Raw genomic sequence first — 23,262 nt, 5'->3', positions numbered from 1 at the left:
GCCACACGTATTTTTTGATCAGACAACAGAGATTCAAGAAAGCAATAGCGATATGTGCAGGGTTCTGAATAACGGTGAAGGAGGGTTCCGCAACTTCCGATATAATCCGCTGGCGGGCACATTGTTCTACCTCTCCAATGAAGCTCACCATATGCTTGAAAAGCGTATGGACATGATGAAAGTGCAAGCTTACGATGTGCTCACCGTGATACTAAACGAGCTCTCTTTTGGTGACATCCTTCGGTGCATGACTGTGTCGCCAATGCATCAATGATTGTTCTACAATGGTACGCTACAAAACTAATATCCACATTCGAATGACATAGGATCCTGCGAATTACGAACAGAATACAACGGGGGGATGGATCTAGCATGGCACTTGGATGCGTCCTATGTCTTGAACAAGTAAACAGCAACGCCTATGAGATACTCTAGTAACTACAGCACCAGCAGCGATAATACCCACATTTCGTCGCCATGTTGTAAAAGCGAAGGAATAAGGCTAAAAAGAAGGCACTACTGTAGGAAGGCTGACTGAATTAATCTTCTTCTTCTAGCTCACGTATTAGGAAGACACTAAGAACCGCCTACTATGTAGTGCTACATTGTCTCTTTTCACGCAGTCTGATACTCTATCCACAGCTCCAAGTTAATCAATGGGCAATGTCTGTGAGCGTGATAAAAATACCCTGATGGTGACTGCGCTGTGGGTGTTTCTTAATTATAACAACCATTGATTAACCAATCACCACCGCGAGTGAAAAAAAAATAGTTCGGGATCTCGGTAAGTTTATTATTGTTCGAAAAGTAAAGTTCAAGACTGAGGCAAGAGGTAAAAAGAAAAAGGACGTACTTCGTCGTAATATTCGGAAGGCTGTATGATATCCATGATAACCCTTTTTGGGGGCAGGTTGCCAATTTCCGTTGTTGTTTTATACTCTTTACTGATAATGGATGATGGGCAGGAATAGTAAAGGGAAGAGAGCGAATCGACCAAGAAGCAATCATAATCCTTTTTTTTTGGAACGCAATTTGAATTTAGTGTGTCTGTGTGTCGAAACCACTGCTCGCTACACGGTGTGGTATCGTGACCTCAGTCATGAAAAGAAAGGGTTGTCCTGTGATTGGTAGAAGAAGCAATCAGATCATGCGTAGTGCTCGGCTGCTTTGTCTCTTATTAATCATCTCAATGTAATCCAAGTATTACAACACACGTCTGAAATGGAAACGCATGTATTCATGACTTGAATGAGTCATTTTAATCGCCCTTCGTCAGCTGCCTGCCTGCTTTATCCTGCTGCGCGAAAGATGCCCTGTAACAAATATGCTTTATGTAGCCGGAAGATCACTACATGTCATCGAGCACAAATATAGATTTCCGTAAATATTGATCTCTCCTCGTCCCCATGTGCAATATTACGCTGGGTAAGCTGAAGGAGAAATGCATCAAACTGTCAATATCTTTCGACAGGTCATCCTGCAAAACAATTGAACGGGTCTAAGTTACACAAGGATCTCGTCGTTCAAGTAAGGCAGTCTCTCTTTCACATTCTCTAACGTCTTTGCGCATCTCTCTCCAATGTGAAGTAATAATAAACGATTTTACACACAACATTGTCCAAAACGAAACACGAATGTGCTCGATATGCGATGAGAGTTCTAAACGGAAAGATGACTTGTGGGTTTTGGCCATACAACCCAACGTACAGTAACATTTTGCAATGACAAGCGAAGGAAATTAACTCCAATAACGGCGCCTTCTTGGTATTGGTACTTTACCAAAAAAAAAAAAAAGGTCAGTTTGAAAGGAGGATCATCACGGCAACCAACAAAAGCACCAACTTATTAATATATTGCATTATTCGTATCTTACACCTGAAAACGCTTTTCGACCACACTATTCTCGTTGAGGTAGTCGCCACATCGGAATCTGTAATTTTAACTACTAGCGATCCTTATAAGAAGAGTTTTTTACTGGATTATTCCTTTTTCTCTTCATCCAAACAAAGGGCGTATATCTTGTCTCGTTCCGTATCACGTTATCGATGACTAAATTCCACTAAACACCATACTCGTTACTCTCAGGAAATATGCCAATGAATCAATGTATCTACTACGTGTTATAAATCGATAAACCATTGTTCAGTAATTATTCCAAGACACGATTGGATTGAGAATAGATAGCAGGAAAAGGTGTTATCAATGTATTCAGACTATAAGATGGATAGAGATGATGGAAGGCCATAGAACGAATATTAAGTTACGAAGTTTGAAACATATAGTTTGGGCAAGATCATCTTATCTAAAGGCTGAAGAGTGTCTAGGTGCCGAGATTACAAATCAAAATAGCTTAGATCCATTTTATTATATAATTTTAGATCCTTTTTACGTGTCCGACATAACTGTCAAAAGTTATAAAAGCACGGGCGTTTTACAAAGTTAATAAAGATCAGAACATTGTCTGGACCTGTCAATTATTACAGTTTCCTATTAACATTTTATTTTGAATTCAATACTGTATTTATTGTCCATTTTTTTCCAACGATTGTATGCATTCTTGAGACTAGCATGTGTGGAGTATTTTTTGAAATAACCTTTGCGGCGGTCATCACGATAGCAAGCTTGCCAATTCATCCTATCGTCGCCAATTTGTTCTATGTAACCCTCAATATACCACCAATTTTTGCTGCTCTCGTCGGTGGTTGCAGAATCATTAATTGATGATGGTTGTCCAGATGGGATGGTTTGCAGGTGAGATGATGATTCTGGAATGCTGTTTGCTGGCAGCAGGCTTCTTAATTCACAGGCAGATGAGGTGGTAGAAGACAGTGGCATAGGTGCTGATGATCAACTTGATATGAATTGGCGCTTGCATGTTCTTAAGAAAGTCATCCCTTCCTTCAGATAATCAATAGTTCGCTTCTTTTTGCATTAGTATCCTAGACATTGTTGTCAAGCATGTCTATGAGAGAAACATTCAATATTATTTTTTATTATTATTAATATAATTAAATATAAAATATAAATCAATGTTATTATCTTTTATTAATCTTAACATGGTAAGTTGATTAAGAAAACTTACACTGTGTTTTTTAATCAATTTTCTTAAAGAAAAAAAAATATTGAAACAGACAATCTACAATAATAAAATTTATTTTTATTAATAATGTACTTGCAGAAGATTCGAAACTTGATGGGTTATTATTAGGGATCCACACGGTTCGGTTCGGTTCGGTTCTTGAAAGGAACCGAACCGAACCGTCCAAAGCAAGAACCGAACTGACTAGAACTGATGAGAACCGTAGAACCGAAGAGTCGAACCGAAGAACCGAACCTGTCATGTATATAAAAAAGGCAAAATCCAGTATCTTTGAATGAAAGCTGATATGTGTGTGTTCAAATATCGCGGTATACTTGAATACTGCAGTAAAAAAGAATAGTTTATTATTGTACATTGAACAGCGATTTCAAAATGAATAAGAGTTACAGAATATAAACATTTAATATACAATGTGGGTCATTGCATGGTTAAAAGATGAAAGCACATACAGTTCTTACAAAAAGTGGTGGAGCTTATAGTACTTGGAGCGACTTAGTATTACTAGTACAATATGTTATCGTAATATTGGAGGAATTGAACACACAGCTGCTGTGTCTCTATGCGTGTATAGTGTATAGTGTCTCAAAAAAGGCAAAGGGTGAATAGGTAAGATAATTCTGTTATGAGCCCCAGAATGCACAATCTTAAATGGAATGCACAAACTTGATAAAACTGATCGAGAAGCCATGCTAAATCTAGTAAAGTAGTACGTCATAGAGAAAAATGCATTGTGGGTAGCAAAGTAGAGGAACAAGTAATGATGCGCGTCATGGGCGGAGAAAGCAAGCTGCCGTCAGAACAAGTCTTTTTATATTTTTTTTTCTTTTCTCTTCTTTACTATTTTTCCCTCCCTTCTGCTTTTGCAGGTTTTGTAAAGTTTTTGAATAAAGTATGGCTTGCAAATACACTACTTCTTGGTCTTTAAGGAGTAACATTGTTCGTATCTTCCATTATAGCCTACTTTATACTGATTACCAAAATCGCTAAATGCAATCTTCTGCCACTCGGTTCTTCGGTTCTACGTATACAGAACCGATTCGGTTCCGGTTCGGTTCTTAGTAGGAACCGAACCGTATTTTCTCGGTTTCGGTTCGGTTCAGTCCCGGTCCTATGGTTCTGATACGGATCCCTAGCTTTAATCTTTTAACCATGCAATGACCCACATTGTATATTAAATGTTTATATTCTGTAACTCTTATTCATTTTGAAATCGCTGTTCAATGTACAATAATAAACTATTCTTTTTTACTGCAGTATTCAAGTATACCGCGATATTTGAACACACACATATCAGCTTTCATTCAAAGATACTGGATTTTGCCTTTTTTATATACATGACAGGTTCGGTTCTTCGGTTCGACTCTTCGGTTCTACGGTTCTCATCAGTTCTAGTCAGTTCGGTTCTTGCTTTGGACGGTTCGGTTCGGTTCCTTTCAAGAACCGAACCGAACCGAACCGTGTGGATCCCTAATAATAACCCATCAAGTTTCGAATCTTCTGCAAGTACATTATTAATAAAAATAAATTTTATTATTGTAGATTGTCTGTTTCAATATTTTTTTTTCTTTAAGAAAATTGATTAAAAAACACAGTGTAAGTTTTCTTAATCAACTTACCATGTTAAGATTAATAAAAGATAATAACATTGATTTATATTTTATATTTAATTATATTAATAATAATAAAAAATAATATTGAATGTTTCTCTCATAGACATGCTTGACAACAATGTCTAGGATACTAATGCAAAAAGAAGCGAACTATTGATTATCTGAAGGAAGGGATGACTTTCTTAAGAACATGCAAGCGCCAATTCATATCAAGTTGATCATCAGCACCTATGCCACTGTCTTCTACCACCTCATCTGCCTGTGAATTAAGAAGCCTGCTGCCAGCAAACAGCATTCCAGAATCATCATCTCACCTGCAAACCATCCCATCTGGACAACCATCATCAATTAATGATTCTGCAACCACCGACGAGAGCAGCAAAAATTGGTGGTATATTGAGGGTTACATAGAACAAATTGGCGACGATAGGATGAATTGGCAAGCTTGCTATCGTGATGACCGCCGCAAAGGTTATTTCAAAAAATACTCCACACATGCTAGTCTCAAGAATGCATACAATCGTTGGAAAAAAATGGACAATAAATACAGTATTGAATTCAAAATAAAATGTTAATAGGAAACTGTAATAATTGACAGGTCCAGACAATGTTCTGATCTTTATTAACTTTGTAAAACGCCCGTGCTTTTATAACTTTTGACAGTTATGTCGGACACGTAAAAAGGATCTAAAATTATATAATAAAATGGATCTAAGCTATTTTGATTTGTAATCTCGGCACCTAGACACTCTTCAGCCTTTAGATAAGATGATCTTGCCCAAACTATATGTTTCAAACTTCGTAACTTAATATTCGTTCTATGGCCTTCCATCATCTCTATCCATCTTATAGTCTGAATACATTGATAACACCTTTTCCTGCTATCTATTCTCAATCCAATCGTGTCTTGGAATAATTACTGAACAATGGTTTATCGATTTATAACACGTAGTAGATACATTGATTCATTGGCATATTTCCTGAGAGTAACGAGTATGGTGTTTAGTGGAATTTAGTCATCGATAACGTGATACGGAACGAGACAAGATATACGCCCTTTGTTTGGATGAAGAGAAAAAGGAATAATCCAGTAAAAAACTCTTCTTATAAGGATCGCTAGTAGTTAAAATTACAGATTCCGATGTGGCGACTACCTCAACGAGAATAGTGTGGTCGAAAAGCGTTTTCAGGTGTAAGATACGAATAATGCAATATATTAATAAGTTGGTGCTTTTGTTGGTTGCCGTGATGATCCTCCTTTCAAACTGACCTTTTTTTTTTTTTGGTAAAGTACCAATACCAAGAAGGCGCCGTTATTGGAGTTAATTTCCTTCGCTTGTCATTGCAAAATGTTACTGTACGTTGGGTTGTATGGCCAAAACCCACAAGTCATCTTTCCGTTTAGAACTCTCATCGCATATCGAGCACATTCGTGTTTCGTTTTGGACAATGTTGTGTGTAAAATCGTTTATTATTACTTCACATTGGAGAGAGATGCGCAAAGACGTTAGAGAATGTGAAAGAGAGACTGCCTTACTTGAACGACGAGATCCTTGTGTAACTTAGACCCGTTCAATTGTTTTGCAGGATGACCTGTCGAAAGATATTGACAGTTTGATGCATTTCTCCTTCAGCTTACCCAGCGTAATATTGCACATGGGGACGAGGAGAGATCAATATTTACGGAAATCTATATTTGTGCTCGATGACATGTAGTGATCTTCCGGCTACATAAAGCATATTTGTTACAGGGCATCTTTCGCGCAGCAGGATAAAGCAGGCAGGCAGCTGACGAAGGGCGATTAAAATGACTCATTCAAGTCATGAATACATGCGTTTCCATTTCAGACGTGTGTTGTAATACTTGGATTACATTGAGATGATTAATAAGAGACAAAGCAGCCGAGCACTACGCATGATCTGATTGCTTCTTCTACCAATCACAGGACAACCCTTTCTTTTCATGACTGAGGTCACGATACCACACCGTGTAGCGAGCAGTGGTTTCGACACACAGACACACTAAATTCAAATTGCGTTCCAAAAAAAAAGGATTATGATTGCTTCTTGGTCGATTCGCTCTCTTCCCTTTACTATTCCTGCCCATCATCCATTATCAGTAAAGAGTATAAAACAACAACGGAAATTGGCAACCTGCCCCCAAAAAGGGTTATCATGGATATCATACAGCCTTCCGAATATTACGACGAAGTACGTCCTTTTTCTTTTTACCTCTTGCCTCAGTCTTGAACTTTACTTTTCGAACAATAATAAACTTACCGAGATCCCGAACTATTTTTTTTTCACTCGCGGTGGTGATTGGTTAATCAATGGTTGTTATAATTAAGAAACACCCACAGCGCAGTCACCATCAGGGTATTTTTATCACGCTCACAGACATTGCCCATTGATTAACTTGGAGCTGTGGATAGAGTATCAGACTGCGTGAAAAGAGACAATGTAGCACTACATAGTAGGCGGTTCTTAGTGTCTTCCTAATACGTGAGCTAGAAGAAGAAGATTAATTCAGTCAGCCTTCCTACAGTAGTGCCTTCTTTTTAGCCTTATTCCTTCGCTTTTACAACATGGCGACGAAATGTGGGTATTATCGCTGCTGGTGCTGTAGTTACTAGAGTATCTCATAGGCGTTGCTGTTTACTTGTTCAAGACATAGGACGCATCCAAGTGCCATGCTAGATCCATCCCCCCGTTGTATTCTGTTCGTAATTCGCAGGATCCTATGTCATTCGAATGTGGATATTAGTTTTGTAGCGTACCATTGTAGAACAATCATTGATGCATTGGCGACACAGTCATGCACCGAAGGATGTCACCAAAAGAGAGCTCGTTTAGTATCACGGTGAGCACATCGTAAGCTTGCACTTTCATCATGTCCATACGCTTTTCAAGCATATGGTGAGCTTCATTGGAGAGGTAGAACAATGTGCCCGCCAGCGGATTATATCGGAAGTTGCGGAACCCTCCTTCACCGTTATTCAGAACCCTGCACATATCGCTATTGCTTTCTTGAATCTCTGTTGTCTGATCAAAAATACGTGTGGCGATACCATATGTCCTCAAATAGCCGGGAAAGTTGTCGACAAAGAATAGGGCATCACTATACACCTTTACGACTTTGCCCTGTTGCGCGTATGCTTCGACGCAGACTGCCAGGAACTGCTCTAAATATCTGTGTAGCCGATCGAGTGCTGAGGTAGATTAATGAACTGCTGTCGCGAGATTGCGTGCTTGGAGGGCTTCGCTTCGATTTATGCAAAGTGTTTTCCAGTGAAGCCAGCGATGGCAACTTGGTCACAGAGTCCATGTGGGAATGAAGAATTGTGACGATCCCATCACTACGCCGTTGATAAGCACTTTGTCTTGCGCAACAGCGAGAACAGGCCATACTATTATAGCAACGACTTTTAGCGGTCACTTATGCCTCGGTTGCCATCGCAAACGTCTATTACATCAAAGCGACAAAAGCTCGCGTGATATACGCTATTAAAAAACAGATATATTTGTAAAGGGAAACAGATGGAAGAGTTATTTTATTATTTCAAAGAATGTAAGAAAAATAACAAAGGTGAAAAAAGTGTCTAGCTGAAGAAAAAGAAGAAGGCATTGGCAATTCTCTGGTCCATTGATTTGACAATGAACGAGAAAGAAGGAGGTTGAGAAAAGGCACAAATCACCTTTCAACCTCCATGTCCACCACAGCCTCAGTCCCAGCTCGAAGCTGGAACCTACACCGCCAATCCTTCCAGCAAGCCTTCCGGCAAGCCTTCAGGAATGACACCAATGCCAATGCCTTTTCCGTCAATTCCTTATTCCCTCAATTCCTCAAGCGTTATTTCAAGACTATCTGACAGGCACACCATACTCCGGAGAGTACGGCAAGTCCAGGCTATAACAGACACGCTTGTATCGTCCAAGGCGGGACCCGATCGTTCAGGATAGCCACTGAAGGTGATCGAGCTCTTTTGCGCGGGGCCGATGCGACTAATGGTCTCCCAAAATGAACAATAGACCTCGACGTAGCGCCCACCTTTGTGTCAAGCCAGGAGTCGAACCTGCAAACGTGCCCAGAAACACTACCGACACATACAAAAAGTGGTGGGCCTTTGAAACAACCCACTACGGTTCTTCAAAGCTAAAACACAAGTGTGAGCGTGTGTAAAGCAGCAGAAGCAGGGTTATAAAGGAATTTACCTGTGATTGGTCTAAGGCCGCGTTTATGACGATTACGACTGCGCGAAATAGAAAAGCATGGAGATAAGGGAAAGAGAAGCGAAAAACTGAGCTGAGATAGCCGGACTTTATAACCATGGCAAAAAATGAGTGGGAATTTTTGTCGATTTTGATTGGCCGCCCGAGAATCGTTTGAAAGTATTTGCGATTTGAGCCAAGGATAGACGATACTGCTTCTGTTGGATATGCAGTTCTGCCCCACTCCCTCTTTCAATGAAGATGGTGATGAAGTACGCCATGCGCATGTATGGATAAATAACAAATAGTAAATGCACGCTATTTACAGCTCCACGCGACAAACTTTTCTCAGCTACACATCTACCAGCTTTTAAGATTACTATTGACAAGTATCATACTCATAAGCTCAAGTTTCATATGATAGTACAGACAGCAACAGCGCGACACTTCTTGTCTTGCCTTCTCGACATCCACCTTGCCACGAGGATGCAGCGACAGTTTAAGCTAAATATAATTCTCACACATTGTTCTTCATTGAAACTCGAGCAGAAGTGCTCGGCTGAAACCACATCCCCACAATCACTGAAGCATAAAAGTTAAATGAAGCAAAAATGTGCATATGTAAAATTTCACCGTACAGTGAGCGCCGGCTGTATACACTTGTTCTGAACTATAGCTAATGCAAGCTCTTTCAAATTAAAATCAAACCACTCTATATCATGGTTATGAATTGTACTGATGTTTTGCGGTATGATAAGCGCTTTTTGAAAGAAGAGCTAGGGAGCTTCTCCTATGATATCATTCCTTACTTTTTTAGAAGTATCAATGGTATCATCAATAGTGGTTATTATTAATGAGAGCAAGATATCGAACATAGTAGAGACTGTTCTCTATGTCATGCTCTGTGTGTTTCGGTATGATTTTGAGATCACTAGCTTATAGATACATAGACGTTACATTCTCAAATTTTATCGTTCTTAGCAGGATATCAGCTTGCTATGATTTCTTTCTTCAACTACAGTCGTCCGACGGGCAGTGGTTTTCAATGAATAGCAATACCGGCAGTTGTATGCATCGGAAATCGCCCTTGAAAGCCGTTCCTCGGCTCGTATCCAGCCTCCTTGGGAAGCATCTTTGCAGGCAAGTAAAACTGCAGCTAACTCAAGCAGAATCACTTGGATTCAATGAGATCGTATTAAATTATCAATAATATGTTTAAAGTGATAAAGTAAACAGCAAGAGAAACTTAACCAACGACAAACACTGTAAGAAAGATGTAGATTGTGAAAGTAGGACTTTTTACTCAGGAATCTCTCCAGCAGTCAAACTTGCCGTCACGATGAAGCCAGAGCTTGCAAGTGTGTTTCGTGCCCTTTGCTTCTGTCCTTCGTGTGCACCGGTCCGCAATAGTTTGGATTTGGAATTTTGCTAGTTTGGCTTTGTAAGCATCCCGTATCATGCATAATGTAATGACACCAAACAACCCTGACACAAGCCGCGCATTTGCTTTTAACTTACTTGAGAGCCGCAACCAAGGTCTAGAGACGACATGTTGGAGCGTTCGTTAGAGACGGGTTTGCTCGACATAAAGTGTAGGTGCGGATAAAGAATAGACTTTGGAACGGACTTAGGCCACAAGCCCAAAATTGTTGTCGACAACGTCAGAACAATAAAGGTGTCGACAACAACCTTTTGGTTTTTTTGGAAAAGGCGGCTTTTCATTGGCTATCAGATCTTGCCAACAACAGAGATATCAGTAATTGTTGTCGACAACGTCAGAAAAATAAAGGTGTCGACAAAAACCCTTTGGGTTTTTTTAGAGAGGGCGACTTTTAAGTCGTTTCTTTTTTCTCGATTCCAAAACGTTTTTTTTTTTGGAATTGGTTGATGTTATAATAAAAACGAATATATATTGCTAATAGCAAAAGGTTGTTAATAGTGTGTATTTACTGTTGCTTGCTTACCTGATATTTTTCGCAGCATTATTTGCTTCGATGAATTGGTTGATCATTACATGGGTTCTTTGTTTTGATATGTATCCTAACATTTGTAAGAATCTAAAACGAATCCTCTGAACTGACTTTTATCTACGCTTTTGCAAGCTTCCGTAGTTCTCTTTGTTAGAGTGTCTTCTTGCAAAAACCTCTGGCGCTTAACCTTACTCTTCGCATCTGCCCAAGATTGTTCTATGGGGTAAAGTTCAGGAGAGTAAGTAGGAAGATACACACACTTATATCCTCGATACTCAATATATTTCTTTATATTTTCATGTGTGTGAATAGGTGCATTGTTCATAACTATGTAATGACCTTTCATATGTGGATACTTGTCCATTTCATCAAGAGTCATTTTTAGGAAACTGATATAGTGACCTGTTACTGTTCCTGAGCTGATATATCCTTCAGCCTTTCTCTTCTTCGCAGGTCTCGGTTTTTTTACGCCCACTGCAATCAAACCTGATGCAGAAATGGCACCCAATATAGACGTAGTATTTGCTCTCGTGGTAGGTCTAGTAACAATAGCACGAGTACCCATTTGTGGACCAAGCTCTAAACCGTTTCATGTTTATGTCAAAAGCAGACTCATCAAGGAACACGCAATTCGTCATGAAGTTCATATCTGTATTTTGCCATTTGCAAACCCAATCGTATCGCTCCTCAATTTTTGCTGGACTGTTTCTTTCAATGGAATGAAAATCAGCCTTTTTCAACGATAGGTTGCATTCCCTTTTCATAAAGTTATAAACAGTACTGCGTGAAACCTTAAGATCATTGAATCGATCCAAAATGCTCTGTGACTTCAACCACAGTAACAGACGGATTGGCATCAATGAAATTGATAATAGTCCTTTTATGCTCTTCCGTTAAAATACATTTACGACCGATTCTAGTACAACTGTCAAAAATGTTGCCAGGACTCATGCTATGCTGTTTAGCCCATCTCTGCGCCGTTCGAATGTGTATACCCAACTGCTTTGCCACAGCTGATGCACTCATGCACTTTTCAATCTTCAGATCGAAAAACCTAACATTATCTCGGACAGTATATCGCACATAATCTCGTTTAGTGTTTGCCTCCTTCATACGAGTATCTTCATCTTTTGACTTTTCATTCGCCACTGAAAAAGCCAAAGAAGATTCGCCAGAGGCCGTATTTTTCAAATACTCAGAATGGGTTGCACAGGTGACAACATTTCTGAAAATGCGAAATTGATTTTGACTGGCTGGCGACATTGATTCTGACTCGCCTGTGATATCAATTCTGACTGGTAATCTTGATTGGCTGCGACATTGCTTCTTGGAAACACTGTACACGTACACACATTTGGTAAGAGTTAGAAAAAGAACAAGTCATGCTAAGCGTTCATGTACTATATGACTCTTCGTTGACGATGATGGTATCTCCCACTTTCTAGTATTTGTTAAGGTAGGAGTATCAACGACTCTTCTTACCGATCCCTGTAATTTTCTTTGCATCCTACATATTTACCTTAGTTGAATGTTGAGCTTAAGCTGCGATAACGGATGCATCTACTGTACTATTATAGACGGACATTATTTGTCAAACCTACGACTGTATCGACTGTATTTATATCCTTTCATCACTTTTCTTCACTGCAATTACATTGTAAGCTACGAAGCAAAAGGAATGGTGCGTAGAAAGATGAGAAGAGTTAAAGTTGTTGTGTCCCGTCATTGTATTATTTTCCCGGTTTCCTTGGCGGATGTTGCTACACTCATGATAACTGGACTTTACCCGGGCCTATCCTTATTGTCCAGAGCGAAAACTATTCTTGTAGACTAAAAGAGCGGTGCTCGCACACTATGTTGATGTGGCGGTGCTGCCGCTGATCAACAGGAAAGGTTTCTTATAACTCGTTTGTATACACTATTCGACGGTCGTTGTCCAATGTTGTAAAGGCAGTGTTATTTGTTTTTGCTTCCGTTTCAAGTTCATAATAGAAGATATGCACAAGATCGTCAGTCGTAGACAGAAGGCAAAAACTAGCTTCACTACCTGTAATCCTGTAGCAACAGGGTAGAAGACGACTAGTACAAGAATCAGTTTCTCTGGAATACACACTCACCATCTTAAACGAGGCTTGCGCTCTCACTTGCCGAATAGCATACGTAGCTGGGCTCAGAGAGGCTAATGCACAGCGAGGAAAGAAAAAGGTAAAGGGGACATGCTGGTGACACAAAACGGATAACACGAAGAATTCCGGATGGGGACCGATCACCCGACGAACTGACTGCCAAAACGACCCTCACATACAACCTCATCGTCATCGCAGCTCTTGTCCGAATTCGGCGTATCCATCACCCCATGTCTATAATAGCTCAATGGAAAATAGGCTGTTGCTGTCGTTGCTGCCCTCAGCCTGCATGCATGTTTTCAGATGACAGATCGCAGCTGTGAATGCGATGCACCTACATAGAGCATACAGAAAACACCGCAAGAAAAAGCGACTAGCTGCAACGAAAGCAAAGAGGCTGAGTGCATCATCCTTCACTCTCTCCCTTGGTTTTGGACCATGTATCTTTCTTTTTTTGTCGCTCGACTGGGCTTTTACCTTCTTAAACAGCCACAGTACAGTAGTCGCCAGCCAGGGCAAATAGTAAGAGGAAAGGTTACTATTTTTATCTCCTTGTATAACCAAAACAAAAAGAGCTTTTTGGATCGGCTATTGTGAATATGAAAGAGACGCCTAGCAGAGTTTAGCGCCTGAGCAAACAAAAAAGTTACACGGTGAGGCTCGGGTTGGAGTGTTACACCATTCCGGTCACTATTCCTAAAGTGTGCACAAGAAGCGGAAGAGCCAGAAAGTTATATATATAAACAAGCAGGTCCAGTCAAAAATAAAAAGGTTTCCCCTCTCCACAACGACGACAACGTCTTCTTTTCTTTTTTAGATTTCACTTTTTCACTTTACACGTTAAACAACACAAATACAAGAATGCAAAAGTGCTGCTGCTGTATTTCGCTAAGGTAAATTACGACATATCACATTTGTTCTGGTAGACGAGCACACTAATAATAAAAATATTGCTTTTAATGCACCAGAGTTGGCGTTCTGATTATCGCGATTTTGGATCTGGTACGTAAACACTTGTATGTGAAAGCCGTCATGTATACTGATTCCTTTCTTCCCTTTGTAATAGCTTGCTAGTGCCGCAGCAGTCGCTTACCTCGCCATCGCTCGATCAGGTACGAACAATAGCACAGACATTTATACCCGCACGCGAAACAAAAACAGTACTCGAATCAAGCAATCTGACGCTTTCATAATTTGATTTCTTTTTAGACATCTTGTCTTACGATGAAGCGACCTATGTTAATATGGAAGCAGCTTACTACGCCGGCCTTGCGATCGGCTGTCTGGCTATCGTCACAGCACTGTTCGGATTCATTGGTGCTATTGCTGTAAGCTGCTTCGACCCTTCTCTCTCTCTCTCTCTCTCCACAGAGGTGTACAGATTTCCAACTTTTAATGGGTTGATCGATGATCTGTGTCTTCTATAGCAAAAGCGAGGCTTGGTCAACATTTTCAAATTCGTCTATTGGATCATGACTCTCTTGGCTTTGATTGTCTCATTTGCAACGTGGATCTTTTTGATTGTTCGTCGTGAGGATGTCGTGTCTGGCTGCGAGTTTTACCTTGATAACTATGCTGATCAGTACGGATACTCCGGAACAGAGGCTGCGGATGCGTGTAACAAGACCGTCACTGGAATGTTGGTTGGTGGCGGTGTCGGTGTCGTGGTTGGCAACATCATAGGGGTAAGTGAAGAGTAGACATATACAAGGGAAAAGGTTGCGTTTAAGTGTGTCTGTTTCTGATCCCTCGGATACTACATGTGTCTATGTAGATATACTTTGCATGTGTTGTGTCTGCGTACGCATCCCGCCTCAAGCAGCGTGTTCAGCATCATCCACTTCGCGATTTGGAAGATTTCCCGCAGACTTCTTACAAGACGTCAGTGTATTAAAAAACATATCATCTTTCCTACTCTTTTACATACAACAACTATTCCTTTTTTCTGTAAAACACTCTCTTCCCAGACTTATCTATTCCATAGCAACGTCCCCCATTATTTTTTAGCCCACATAGTCTGTGTATATTAACTACTACTTCCACTCGTTCATTCTCTCTTCTTTCATTTATACATACTTCTTTCTCTTTTATCCTTCTCCTCGCACACACAAGAACCTCTACTTTTGCAACCCAAAATGTAGTATCATCCCTGCCTTATTTTTACATTTACCCATTGAAAAAGATTTCTTTTCCGAAACTATACCATTTCTTGGCTATTTTTTGTTACTGGGCCACAGTTGTGTCACCTGTTTGATGGATAGTAAAGCGCGGGCTTTGCTCTGGTGTAACCATTGTCCCAAGAATAGAACTTGTGAGATGTGGCTCAAAACTCTGCTCAGCCTTTTCTTTAATGTGGATGAAAGAGAGCAACACAGCTTTGAAAGAGAATTGACAACAGAGTCCTCTTTTCGCTGTAGTATGCTACCGGCAGGACGATATTGAATACTGTATAAACGTGATGAATCCACTACGCATGATTGTGGTATAATTGCTATGTAAGCGGGACCAGTCCCATGCACTCTATGGTGCTGAGATCTTCATCATCCTCTCGCTGGTGCCGCCACTGAGTCTGTGCACACACATAGTGCACAGCACTCACCACCAAATCCTCCGCGTAGATCAGCATTGATATTGGAATTTTCCTAATGATTGGCTTGACGTGATACCAGTTTCTAGTTAGCGCTGAGAGGGTGTTTAGTACATGGCACCCACTGTTCTTTTCAACGTGGCACCCATGGTTCATGTCGAGACAATATAGAGAAAAATACAAGGTAAAGATGCAACGGCAATAAGACGCCACGATATGCGTGTCATGTTGTTGGACTGTCTACTGAGGGTGGAAGGTATCAATATGCGCATTTCTTACATTTTCCCGAACTGTAAACATGATTGCTGCCTGCACTTCGGGCATTGCTTTCACTGGAGTAAATAGACCTATCGTTCCTTTTTTCTTTTTTTATGCAACGGATGGCTCCTTTTTTTATGCAACGGATGGCTCGAAACTCGTCAAATAGAGGGTCATGAAGGATGCGCTCTCTGACACTGTGGTTTTACGTAGAATCCATTGACGTCGATCGGATACGCACACGAAGAGCAGTATTGCTCAGACGTATATTGGTATATGACATTATTTGCTTATGTTACGGTGCGCACCGCAAGTTTACTATCATAGCTCACATGGGATATCCGCTCATTTCATTACTATATGACCCGGCGGTCAAACTATATCCAGAGTGATATACATACAATGGCCAATGCATCTGATAAGTAAAAGAGTACTTTTGATGGACCCATTTTCTGTTTTTAGATAAAGCGAAAGTGCTCTAAGACGTACTTGTCGTACAGTCGCTTATGCATTGATTTTCAAGGACAAGATAAATATCGGTGGTTGTTGCATGTTTTGCTATCAGTTACCGTTGTCATTGTCCCACTTGTCGTCATATATGATGCAAAAAAGCGTATCCCTCTCCCAGCAGACAATCACATTAGTTATACTGAGGGTTGGTGTTTCTCGCTAGCGCCTCGCTTGTGTCATAGGCAAACGACTCACATCACTGCGCTCTCACGCGTAGTCAGGGCTGCAGCTATTTAACTTATCTTCTTTTACCTTGTCTTTTACTCTATATTGACTCGACATGAACCATGGGTGCCAAGCTGAAAAGAACAGTGGGTCTCATGTACTAAACACCCTCTCAGCGCCAACTAGAAACTGGTATCACGTCAAGCCAATCATGAGGAAAAATTCAATACATATTCAGACCTATGACACGTACTATAATGTGGTGCAACTGGTGTGGATTATGAGCTATGAAAACATGTGGTTGTTGATAGTGCATTGCTTTGGTGTAACTAGCTTTTTCTTTGTCTGTAAAAATCGTGTCGGGGATGATGGAAGGAACCAACAAAGCCTAAATGAATGCATGTGTTAATATCAACATCATAATTACAGCACCCCCGAAAGAATATGGTGGGGAGAGGAACAGCATCCAACCCATGCTATAATAGATCCGGTTCCGCACATATCATCCAGTAGTAGTAGGGTGATGGTGTTACTTTTGCCAAGGGGAACTTTTCTTAGCTACCCCTCCTATGGCGTTTAGAGAGTTTCAGGGCCGCTGTTGTTCATGTTGTTATTGCGAATCACGGGCGGAGCTCAATATAGATTTGGATGATTTTACTGTACGAACGCTAGCTCAATAGAATACGTAAAGAAGTTAAAAAGGCAACCATGTATTGATTGATGGTACCCAATAGCATCCCCATGACAACGAGTGGCTACCAAGGAGATAATAGCGGTTACTAAGCAGCAACAGCATATATTGGACCAAGTGTGAAGAGTAAATAGGTATTGTCCCTGCTGCCAGTAATGCATAATGCATTACCTACTGTCTATATGACAGTATATATCATCCCATCCCCTATAGCCCCAAAAATAAAAGATAATAAAAATCGACAGCTGCTGCTGTTGTGGTAGTTTATACCCTGCCTTGAGATTGATCTAGGTGACCAGTACGAATATTCATTATCTGTGCGTTGAGAGGGAATAGAAAACAGCAGAAAAAAAAATGGCGACTGCGGATGAATTACACGGATCAACATGATCATTCACTGGGTTATCATACTTCGATTCTTGCATTCAAAAATCGAATTACGTACAAAGTGTACTATGTTTCATTGCAAGGCAATAAGATATTCCGAATGTTTTATTATAGCTCATCTTATGCTCCTCTTCTCCCACAACATATGCAAACTAGCATCTTAAGAAAGAGCTCCTTCGCTCTCTTAAACCCCCCATCTCCTACTCACATCCGACGTCTTCTTTTACCCAGAAGATAAAGAAAGAATATAATGACAAAGGGAGTAAGTCTCGATTGGGGGGTAGCCATGACGGTGTGTTGGGAGTGTGTACATAGAGAAAAACAGAATGTGAGCGGAATTTACTTGTTGGCTGCTGAGCTGTGTCTTTAAATATACACACAATCACCCCCCATCATGTGTGTCTTTCTCTCTCTCTTATTATGTATGTACTAGGCAATAATATGACATCCCGAATGCCAAAAAAAACAGATATAGAAGGTACTGCTGTCTTAACAGCTTATACATAACGTACATAATCATATACGCACCACCTGCAATAGGAACATCACGTAGGATCAACGTGTTCATCATTTGTACTACAGCTTAGCAAAAAATACTGTATATGAATAAGTACATGAGTGCGATGTGTGGATATTATATAGCATTTCTGCTACCCGGGTAGGAGGTATTCCTTATCCCTTTCTTTGGGCTTATCCCTCGTTTTTCTTTACTTCTAGTCTCCTCCTTATATAGCATTTCTTTCCGTCTGTACACTTGTCTTTCTCTCTTTCTTGTTTTCTTTACATTATAATCATTATTACTTATTAGTGAGGTTATAAGCCTCTTTTTTTCACTCTAATTTTCACGGACCCATATTCTTCTTCTCTCCAGCTTAAGGAAAAGAAAAAGGATAGTATTCGTTAATAATATATACAGCAGTAGCAGTTACGGCAAATCGAAATACAAAGAGGCAAGCAAAACATGAACTTTGACCACGTCGTACTTGGCGAGCATAGCCATCAGCAGCAGCAGCAGCACAGGCATCGACATCCTTCTTCCTGTTCCCATCAACACCAATATTCCAATGATTTTACTTCAACGTCATCACTCCAGAGTGATTCCATAGCCGATCCCTCCTATTTCGACGAATACGATCATGCTATGGAAGCAGTACGATTCGAAGCGGATCTTCAGGACTACTATTACGGACTGCAGAGCAGCCGGTACCACCAGAATGGCCATCAACATCAGCGAAATCACAGCGTCGAGCCTACCAGTAGCACGTCAGCAGCGGCAGCCATGCTATACGAAAAAGCCACAGATCCTTGTCATCAGCGGCAGCAGTCTCTAGGAGGCGAAACAGAAGAATACTACTATGATGGTCATGACAACGAGGGCGGTGGTAACGAAGAAGAAGAAGACAGACAAAGCGCAGCAAGCGTGGACTCTTATAATAACGATGCATTACTGTACCTCATTCTCGGTGTTCAGTCATATATCTCCGAAATGTCAGACACCGGTTTAATGAACGAGCGGGACTCGCCCTTGTTTGAGCTTCAATACAAAATGTACACCTATATGAAGCAACGTGCTTGTGAAATGGGCTTTGACGTGGATTCACTCCCACCGCCTCCTTGAAGCCCATTAATCCAACAATACCGACACACAAAGTAAACAAACAAACAAACGCAAAGCCAAATATTTCTCTTGTCATTTTCTTTGTTTAAAATCATACTAGCATGGTTAGTATATAATCTTTACTTTCTCTTGCATAAACGGGTCCGCTCATCGACACTGTCATGCTCCTTACTTACATGAGCTAATGCACCTCAGCATGCATAAAGTGTGTCCAATGCTAACTCTGTATCACTTTTTTCTTCTTTAGAACTTACCACACTACGACTGCATGTGCCAGCTTTATTAGTGTGTTACCAGGCAGTCTTAACGACAGCTTCTTGCATAAGTATTGGCGCCCACATGTCAACTTCTTTTCCAAAATCGACTTGAGGATCTACTTTATATTTATAATTATACACTATATCACTATCTACCCATTTATCTATCCATCCATATATCCTATCATTCTCCCCCTTCTATTTCTTTATACCCAGCCCTATTTCTTTAGATATTGCATAACACACACATTTACGCAAAGAAAAAAAAAGCACATAATACACGACCCCATCGTAATCTCGACTTTCGCATCTATAACATTATCCATTCACCACTCTCATAAAGTTTTAATCACCACAAAAATTGTTGTTGTTATTCAATAATATAATGGAATCGTTTACCCTATCGAGAAATACTGATAACGGTATCTGATTGATAGCGCTGTTACCGTGAAAGTGGTAGTCGCACGGGCCTGATAATGTGCGGAACCGGTGTCACAGCACACGCATTATCTATCTCGCTTGATGCACCCTATCGCAAACATGCAAAAAAAAGAGATGAACAATGATGCGTTAAATCTAAATAGAGAACGCCATCCAGTAGTTTGCGCTATTACTACTTATTAATAATAACGTAATAATTAAAACAATAGTAACCCACGTTGTGTGCTGAAGCCTTTTCCGTTGCCAAATCGGTTGGCCCTTATTGAAGTGCGGGGTTGATGAGGCTTCCTTTTTTGTTTTCATCCGCCTGAACCAATGAGTTTGTTTGGTGACACTGTTGCTCAGTCACTCGGTGTGCGTGAAAGTGACTTGAGCTCAAAAGAATCTCCGGTGTGTCAGTTATTCCAGCTTCTCCTTTTCCCATTCTTCTTTTCTTACTCACTTTACCTTTCTTTTTCAACAAAAAGAACATCCACATTAATCTTTACTGGAGGGCAACATTGCATGGACGATAACGAACTAGAGAAACTATATACTCGGCAAGTGCAAGAAGAGCTTTTGCAACAAACACGACAGGCCGTCACTCGCCTCATTGAATTGTACCCTCATGAATTTGGCCTTGAAAACCTCATTCTGGCTGATTCTCGATATTTATCGACAGTGCCCGAGAAACTAGCACAGCTGTACCAGGAGGTCTGTGAATACTGTAGCGAGAATTCAATCACATTCGATCATTCCTGGGTATTGTATCATTTCTCTTATTTTTGTGCGGGTTTGGATTGACGAGGAGGAGGAGGAGGAGGAGGCGGCGAGTTTAAGGTTTGAGCGGGTCAAGCTGGAGAGGAAACAGTGTTTTACTTTGTCGAGCGTAGTGGGTGTGGGGAGGTTCTCACGGATTCGTCATGACCCGTATTTATACAAGACTTTGAAACTCATTTTATTCTTATTATTAAGCATTGGGCATTAATATGGCGACAGCAATTATCATACAAGATGCTCGCTGAAAAGTACGGACGGGACAATGTCATTGCGTCGACACATCCACGAGCACAAAAGGCAGCATCGCAGATTTATGTGGACGAGTTGGATCAATATATGCAATGGTTTCCATGGTCGTGGTTCTCGAATATGCAATTTATCGGGGCGGGCGGCTTCTCCGCTGTGTATGCGGCGGTGATTACCCAGCCGTACGACTTGCAGCCCATGAAAATTGCCTTAAAAATCGTCGACGACAAGATTTTGAACGAGGTATGCAATTGTTGGGGTGGGGGGGGGGTGGGTGGCGAGATGACATTGATGTACCAGTGCAAACCCTTGTAGGGATATATGATGTATGGGACGTTAGCGAAGAAGGGGAATTAAGATGTTACAACAATCATAGATTGCGGTCCAGTCCAAAGCATTTCTACCATTGCTGTTCCAGGGGCTCACTGTATGCGAAAGCACGGGCGATCTTATGATGGTGATGAAAGTGAGCAACGACGGCAACCTAGAAGATCACATGAAGCTGCTTCCACTAGGCGACTTGGATTTAAAGACGATTACGGGTACGATTTTACGGCTAGCAGCGAATTTAGCCGATTTGCACAAGGTGGGCATGTGCCATCGCAACGTGCATCCGCGAAATATAGTATGCACAGACAGCGATTATTTCTTGGTGGATTACCGCTTTTCGACGCCATCGAAAGAATCATCGTCGGTGACAGCACTGACGAAGGCGGTCTATGGACGACTGCCGTACATTGCGCCTGAGGTGCGGCAAGGGATCTACACGGAAAAGTCCGACATCTACAGCTTGGGGGTTATCATTTGGCAGCTGGTCAGCAAAGTGATCTTCCCTTCGCCCGACGTATTACTGGACGGCTCGAGCAACAACACGCCGACGGCAGCAGGGGGGAACAGCAACGAGGACAACGTATATCGAGTGGATACAGTGCCAGGCTTGCCGGAGTGGTATCAGAAATTATACGTGGCCTGCTTGGAGCCACGACCCGAAAACCGGCCGGATGCGAACGAAATCTGCCAGGCGCTCCAGCCCATCCATGAGAATCTCGAATACTCGGTCCCACTCGATCCCAGGGTCACGGAATACATTGTGGCACGACGCGCAGAAGTGGCCGATCATCTCCGGACATTCTCCAAAGTCAAAGGCATCGTCTCCGCATCCACAACTCGTCTCTATACCCTGACCAATCTTCCGACCACCCTGCATTTCTTCTCGCTGCCTTTTACTAACGTGCGCTTCCAGGTCTCTTGGCCGCCCGTCGTCACTGCCTCCGTTACTCCTGCTAGTAGCGGCAGTGCCACCAACAGCAACAATAACCATGCTGGTCCTGCTGCTACTGTTGCCACCACCACTACTGCTGCATCCACCATCACTACTGCATCATCATCATCTCCCCATTCTTCCACTTCGCCCAATCATCATCATCATATCAATCATGGAGCTCTCACTTCTTCACCCTCCCCTTCTCCACCTGCATCTCCTTCTCTGTCTGATTTCATCACCGATATAAGTACTCCCAATGCTTCTCAACCGCCTTGTCTTTAATCATTTTTTAATTTATGCCCACGCTTCTATAATTTAAATGCATGTTCGACCTCTCCTTTCTCTCCAATGATTTTATTTGACCAATTCAAACAGCTCAATACTTTTGTATGTAAACAATAGCAATTGCAAAGAAGTAAAATTGTATAATAATAAAGAAAATTTCTTTTCGACAATAAGGTTATTTGTGTGCGTGTGTATAGTCTTAGCGGTGAAAAGGCTCGAAAGGCGCATAGCCCCGACAGGTTGGGGAAGATGGGTTGTGTGGGGGAAGCTCGCGGCAGGTGGGCCGCAATGGTTGCACACGATAAGCTTGCTTGTGGGTTGACGGTGGAAGAAGGGTCGTACAAAGGGGAGGTATCTTGCACTGCGCAAAATATATACGCGAAAACTATCAATACCTTGTTCCATACCTTTGGATAGATAATTAACTTGTTAAGGAAACATATATTGCCTTATATCCCTTTAATTGGGCGTATCATCAATCTGGGAAATTAGTCAATCGTGATTGAGTAGGGAGCAAGCAGCAGGTGTTGGGGCTAGGAGATTGGGCTGCGCAGAAAAGGATTACAAGCGTCATAAACTCTTACTTTGTGGGAGAAAACTTGTCGAGTGCAAATATCGTAAAGAACCGTTATCATGTACCTAGTAGCAAATATAGGATTGCTAGATGGCACATCATGCTACTAGCTACCACTGCCATTACCACTACCACTACCACTACCACTACTGCTACTGCTACTGCTACTGCTACTACTTAACGATAACCGCTTAGAGAACTAATT

General features: G+C 41.2%; 5 protein-coding genes across 5 annotated transcripts; 4 read left to right on the top strand and 1 right to left on the bottom strand.

Moving 5' to 3' along the window:
• Positions 1–10,218: 10,218 nt before the first annotated feature.
• BDB00DRAFT_868886 (uncharacterized protein) lies at positions 10,219–10,506 on the bottom strand (the record flags this gene model as incomplete). The annotated part of the gene is made up of 2 exons (XM_053126520.1): positions 10,219–10,347; positions 10,438–10,506. The coding sequence occupies 2 exons, from the start codon at positions 10,504–10,506 to the stop codon at positions 10,219–10,221; spliced, it is 198 nt and encodes a 65-aa protein (XP_052983318.1).
• A 1,803-nt stretch (positions 10,507–12,309) lies between these two features.
• Positions 12,310–13,136, top strand: BDB00DRAFT_806575 (uncharacterized protein; the record flags this gene model as incomplete). Its single annotated transcript, XM_053122277.1, has 2 exons — positions 12,310–12,944; positions 13,007–13,136. A coding segment is annotated over exon 1 (301 nt), but the record flags the coding sequence as incomplete, so codon positions are not given.
• A 655-nt stretch (positions 13,137–13,791) lies between these two features.
• On the top strand, positions 13,792–15,318 carry BDB00DRAFT_806570 (uncharacterized protein). The gene is made up of 6 exons (XM_053122276.1): positions 13,792–13,908; positions 13,984–14,017; positions 14,082–14,127; positions 14,225–14,343; positions 14,443–14,700; positions 14,790–15,318. The coding sequence occupies exons 1-6, from the start codon at positions 13,877–13,879 to the stop codon at positions 14,907–14,909; spliced, it is 609 nt and encodes a 202-aa protein (XP_052983316.1). The 5' UTR covers positions 13,792–13,876; the 3' UTR covers positions 14,910–15,318.
• Positions 15,319–19,003: 3,685 nt separating this feature from the next.
• BDB00DRAFT_745787 (uncharacterized protein) lies at positions 19,004–19,207 on the top strand (the record flags this gene model as incomplete). The annotated part of the gene is made up of 1 exon (XM_053118536.1): positions 19,004–19,207. A coding segment is annotated over one exon (204 nt), but the record flags the coding sequence as incomplete, so codon positions are not given.
• Positions 19,208–20,433: 1,226 nt separating this feature from the next.
• On the top strand, positions 20,434–22,654 carry BDB00DRAFT_926275 (kinase-like domain-containing protein; the record flags this gene model as incomplete). The annotated part of the gene is made up of 3 exons (XM_053128839.1): positions 20,434–20,622; positions 20,884–21,177; positions 21,311–22,654. 3 exons carry the CDS (start codon positions 20,434–20,436, stop codon positions 22,478–22,480), a joined length of 1,653 nt encoding a protein of 550 aa, XP_052983314.1. The 3' UTR covers positions 22,481–22,654.
• Positions 22,655–23,262: the final 608 nt, after the last annotated feature.

This window comes from Zychaea mexicana (genome assembly GCF_025766255.1).
Source record: "Zychaea mexicana strain RSA 1403 chromosome Unknown BDB00scaffold_11, whole genome shotgun sequence".
Classification (NCBI taxonomy): Eukaryota; Fungi; Mucoromycota; class Mucoromycetes; order Mucorales; family Lichtheimiaceae; genus Zychaea; species Zychaea mexicana.
Note: the sequence above shows the minus strand (reverse complement) of the source record. Positions and strands in the feature narration are given on the sequence as shown.